The following is a 5,568-nucleotide window of genomic DNA, read 5'->3' on the forward strand; positions in this document are numbered from 1 at the left end:
AAAGACCCTGATGCTGGGAAAGGTGGAGGGCAGGAGGAGAAGGGGACAACAGAGGATGAGATGGTTGGATGGCATCACTGACTCAATGGACATGGGTTTGGGTGGACTCTGAGAGTTGGTGATGGACAGAGAGGCCTGGCGTGCTGCGGTTCATGGGGTCACAAAGAGTCGGACACGACTGAGTGACTGAACTGAACTTACTGAATCAAAGAACAAAGTAACTTTCTCTCAAATTGTCTTATCCTCCACAACAGCTATTCCTTCAAATTGATAGATGACAGTATCACATTATTCCTAAGAACACCCAGGCTCTGTTGTCAGATAAACCTGAGTTCTAATGCCAGCTCTGCCATTTCTTAGTTGTATGACTTTGTTCAAGATATTTTAACTCTCTATGAAATTTGCCTAATAAGATCCCCTACCTTATGCAGATTGTCAGGATTAAATGAAAATATGGATTTAATGTGCTTATTATTAAATCTTGTGTATAGTATGTGTTCAGTAAATGTTAGGCATCGTCAGCACAATCCTAGTAATATATGTCATATTTCATCAAATTTTTAATTACATTTTAACATCTCTTATTTAAACAGGAAGGTATTTTACAGGCAACAGCACTTCATGATTATAATTGGCAGATTTTATTCTAAGTTAGAATAGTGGTGCATCTTAAATTGCAATGCAGCTTATTGTCAATGACAGATTCAGAGAAGGATGATAGTACATGCTCAGTTAATATTCATAAAATAAAATTGCTACCAAGGATATTAAAGTTCTCAGTAGTTATTCAAAACATTATATTGGTAATGTAATAAATCATACAAGTATCTTTTTGACAACTTTACCATAACATCTCTATTTCCTTGGCATTAGTCTTATTGTTGTTGTTTAGTCTCTCAGTCATGCCTGACTCTTTGCGACCCCATGGACTGTAAACCACCAGGCTCCTGTGTCCATGAGATTGTCTAGGCAAGAATACTGAAGTGGGTTGCCGTTTCCTTCTCCATTAGTCTTGTTAATGGACACATAAAAGAAGTTTTTTTTTTTTACATGAAAGATGATTAAACTGCTGTGTATATAATCCTAAGCAATAATTTTTCTAAGTTTTCTGTGTATTTTGGGTTTAATGAAATTTCACATACAGACAGTATACTCTAAATTGTGCTTTTAATATTGAAATTACAGTACAAGTTGTAGTGACTGAATAATATGTTGTCCCCTTTTTTTATAATACCTCTTCTGTAGAATTGCATATTCTTAAGAAGCCCCCTAATCTGTACATTGAATCACTGAGGTATTATCAGAAAGCAAGAAGATGATACTTTTACTGGCACCATCCCTCTTTCCTGGATCAAGCTCCAAGATTCCTGAGTAGTTAAACCTGTTTTACAAATTATCTTTGCTAACTTGATCTTCCACTGAAAAAAAAAAACTAGTTAAATTCATGCATCCTTGGAAAATTCTTGGACATTAAAATTATCCAGGCACCAGATACTTTATTTTTTGAGATTATTTCAAGAATAGGTTCATCTGATGCTTTTCTGTTTAATCTACAGACACTTAGTTCACCAGCACAGATCATGGTAGAAGCTGGCAAATGGTTCATCAGCATTGACAGGGAATTGACTTTTCAGAAATGAATTCTCCAAGGAATGGGGGCAGGAGGACATAAATGTTGTTACATAGTTTCTCTGCCTGGAATTTTCTTCTTCCATTCACTTTCTTATTGCCACTCACTGTTTGAGTTAATAAATGAATGTTGTAATGTATGTTGAGGGGATAGGGATATATTTAGTCTTACAGAGCTTCTTCCTTTTTTAAATCTTTTTAAAATTGAAATACTAGTACTATCTTTATAAAATGCACAGGATTATTGAAGAGACACTGAGGTCTATTTGAACAGACAGATCTTGGAACCTTATCATAATTGAATTGGATTTTGTTATTCCTTCATCCTCCTCTTTCTAAATTTCTACTTTCTTCTTTCTTTATTTCCCCTTCCTTACTGTTTCTCCTGTGCAATTTCATGTTCTGAGCAGTTTGAATTGTGTTTCTTTGGCCGATGAGAGGGTTCCTACTATTCTAATAGTGAATGAAGCCACCATATAGTATCTGATGTAAGCCCCAAGAGTTAGTCACTTCTCAGTCATCTTTGTGACTTCTTGCTGCACAAAGATTCTTTGTTGACAAAGTTTCTTCTTTGTCTTAATTTGATTAACCTTTATTTATTTATTTTAGAGGTATTTTGGGGCCACCAAAAATATATACCAGATGTTATACTCAGCAGTGAGAATGCAGAGATGAACATAATAGACATTGTCCCTAATGAAATTTAGCAAGGAAGATATACATCAAGGAAAGAATTACATAATCAGTTATGGTTGTGATAGGTAGTAAAAAGTTAAAATGTAATTTGCAGTGACAAAATCTAGTGGGACAACTAGTCTTCAGAGGTTCCCTAAGGAAGAGATTGCGAGCATATAAAAAGCCTTGGATAAATATGTATTAAACTAATGCAGAAATGCAACTTTATTTAAGGTGAAACCTGAAGGATTTGGAAGAATTAACCAGGTAAAGTCTAAGGAACAAAAGTGAAAAGGGAGACCAGACAGAGAAAGCAACATGTGTGAAAGGCTCTGACCTTGGTTCTTTCAGTGAAGCAACAGATGCATGAGAACGGGGGCGGGGGGAAAATTGCTTCTCAGAAAGATGTGCTGGAAGTAGCCAGGGTCATGTTAGTAAAGGCCAGGAGACTTTGTTTAAGAATCTAGACTTTGTCCTAAGAACAGTGGGAATCCATTGATGGTTACATGATGAGTTCCTGCTTCCACATGGCTTCAAATACTTGAAGTTTTCAGAAGGCCAAGCTCTAAAAACTTTCTCAGATCTACCTCCTGATAAATAAAATAAACCTGAGACTTTTTTTTGCCTTCCATGCTTGAAACAGGTATAAAATCCTTTTGTCCACACTGCAACTTTCAAATTTCCACTTGTTAACCGTCCATGTCCCTATAATACTGATATCTGGTAAGTGTAAAGTATCCTATTGAGAAAGTTAAGAATATAAGAGGCCCCTCCGGAGGATCACTGATAAATATAGTTGGCTTCTACTGGAACTCTGCCAATAGCTTAAAGTTCACTATCTCAACATTATTCATTCTGGGTTTCGTGGGGTTTTTTGGTTTTGTTTTACCATTCTGGTTTTTCAGAAGTTCTTCCTTCTATGAGTAAAAATGTCTTACCTGTAACTTCTTGTTCCCTGCCCTTACTTCTTGTTCTGTTTCTTAGAATTGCATAGAATAAGCTGGAATCACTTTTTTTAAAGTGGTTAAATCTTTACTTAAAAACCAAGATGCTCTGATGAAACCTGAGATCAGATTATGAATTACAGAGTGGAACTACATCAAGAATCCATTAGGATAAGCACGGTGGAACAAGATAGTGATTTATCTTCTGTGACATAACTAGTAAATAGCGTAAAATTAACTGTACTAAGAACTAGAACCTTGTTTCTTTCCTTTGGTCAACAAGTAGAACACCTAATATGTGAATAGCATCTTATTACATATGCTAGAGAATAAATAAAAGAACAAGAGTATTAAGGTTATAAGATCTTGCTCTTAAGAGTTTATGATTTGTGTTGAGAGGAAAGAGTTGTATGTTTATGTAAATGCAATAGGAGAGTGCATGCCAAGTGAGCACTCTACTAAAAGAGTAATAGAAATTCCAAAGAGGAGTTCACAATGGGCTGAGGTGGAGTATGTATTTTATAAAGAAGTAACTGACTCAGTGAGTTTCTCCTTAGAAAGTGGATGGGCCAAACCTTGCTTACATTTATCCTCCTTTTTCCCCTCCACCCCTACTTGTACCACTTCGTTAGTCTGGATGAGCCCTCAAATGGTGTTTATTGGATTGATTTACTCTATCTTCCATACTCTGTTGGTGATGATTAAGATGTTCCATAATCTTTTTTTTTTTAATTCGACTGCTCTGCTTTCTGATTTTTTTTCAATGAATATGCATTTTTATTTGAAATAAAACAATACACAAAGATGTTCATACCCATTGTAGGAAAACAAAGTTCAACTTTTTGAAGATACATAGGAAAAATTTTTTTACTTTCTTGAAATGGATTCTGTTTGGAGCTTTTCCAGTGTACTTTAAGATGACCAGCAGCTTCTTTTGAAGGGCTATCCTGAGCAACCTTAGAGATTACAATAAGTGGATTATACAGCATGATGATAATAGCAAGCTAGTGGCCAAGCTTTGCTCACAGTTCCTTATTTCTCCATCTGCCTAATGTCTTTCAAGAACTGCTTTATTGTGTTTCTCTTCTTTCAGCGGAACGGAAGCCCCCACTTTTCAACATGAATGCCATGAGTGCCTTATATCACATTGCCCAGAATGACTCCCCCACGTTACAGTCTAATGAATGGTAAGGCTGAGCTGTCGTTTTAAATCTGTAAGAAAATCACCATATGTTTTTGGCACTTTCACTAAGTTACGTTTTAAATATCTGACCTAGAAAGCATTTCATTCCTTCGTTTATGCTATGATAATGGACACTGATGCTTTATAAGCCTGAACTTTTTACACACACACATAGTATTTCTGCCCTTACTATGGTTTGTGTTATTAATATGTGTAGTAACTGAAATTCTAACAGGTACATATATCTCCTGCTACCTTCCTAACAAGTCTAATCTCTAAGTCATGATTGGTCTTATATTGATCATCTCAGTCTTATCATTTGTCAGCAAGGATAAAGTACCCTCTCTGAAAATTATAACATTTTAATAACTGTTAGAATCACAGAGCTACTGTAAAAGGGCAATGTCCAAGAAGAGTACACAGAATGAAATTTTCTAGAGAGAAGGCTTTTTCATCCAGAGAGCATACTCCTAGGTTCTCTGTCCCTTATGCTTCAAGTTTTACTTCCTGGTTATAGGTTGTGGGTGATGAAAGAGTTACCAATTTGTCATGAAGAATATAGGCTTTAGACTTAGGAGAGCTGTTATCTTTGGAGAGAAAAATGTATACAAAATTGTTTTATATAAATATAGTATTTTTCATTTTCTGAGATATATTACAATTTGACTTTGTTTATATCATAAGATACCTTTATGTGTTGACTGACTTGAAACTGTCCACATTCATTATCCTAAAGAATTAATTTTAGATACCTCAGACTTGAAAATGGGCCACTTCTCCTGATATTCCAAAGTATTTTAATAAAAATCTCCCAAATCAAAAAGTTTTCCCTTGGATAAAAATTATTTAAAGTGATCAGTATGTTCTACAGATTCTGATGTTATTTTCTTTCATTGTATTTGCACACACAGGACAGATTCCTTCAGGAGATTTGTTGATTACTGCTTGCAGAAAATGCCTCAGGAAAGGCCAACATCAGCAGAACTGTTACGGGTAATTTTTCAAATTTATATTTGAGGGGGGGAATTTAAAGTCATGTGGGAAAACAGTGGAAACAGTGTCAGACTTTATTTTTGGGGGCTCCAAAATCACTGCAGTTGGTGACTGCAGCCATGAAATTAAAAGACACTTACTCCT

At 35.5% G+C, this 5,568-nt stretch overlaps 1 protein-coding gene across 7 annotated transcripts in view; it reads left to right on the top strand.

The window, feature by feature from the left end:
- The window catches only part of TAOK3 (TAO kinase 3), a 180,420-nt gene that overhangs the window by 117,212 nt on the left and 57,640 nt on the right, over positions 1–5,568 (top strand). For all 7 annotated transcript variants that reach the window (XM_010828531.1, XM_010828528.1, XM_010828533.1 and 4 more), the window contains 2 exons: positions 4,342–4,435; positions 5,343–5,424. In XM_010828531.1, coding sequence (XP_010826833.1) covers positions 4,342–4,435; positions 5,343–5,424 — 176 coding nt within the window. The remainder of the gene's footprint in view (positions 1–4,341; positions 4,436–5,342; positions 5,425–5,568) is intronic.

Source organism: Bison bison, unplaced genomic scaffold, assembly GCF_000754665.1.
Source record: "Bison bison bison isolate TAMUID 2011002044 unplaced genomic scaffold, Bison_UMD1.0 scf7180017864495, whole genome shotgun sequence".
Taxonomy (NCBI): domain Eukaryota; kingdom Metazoa; phylum Chordata; class Mammalia; order Artiodactyla; family Bovidae; genus Bison; species Bison bison.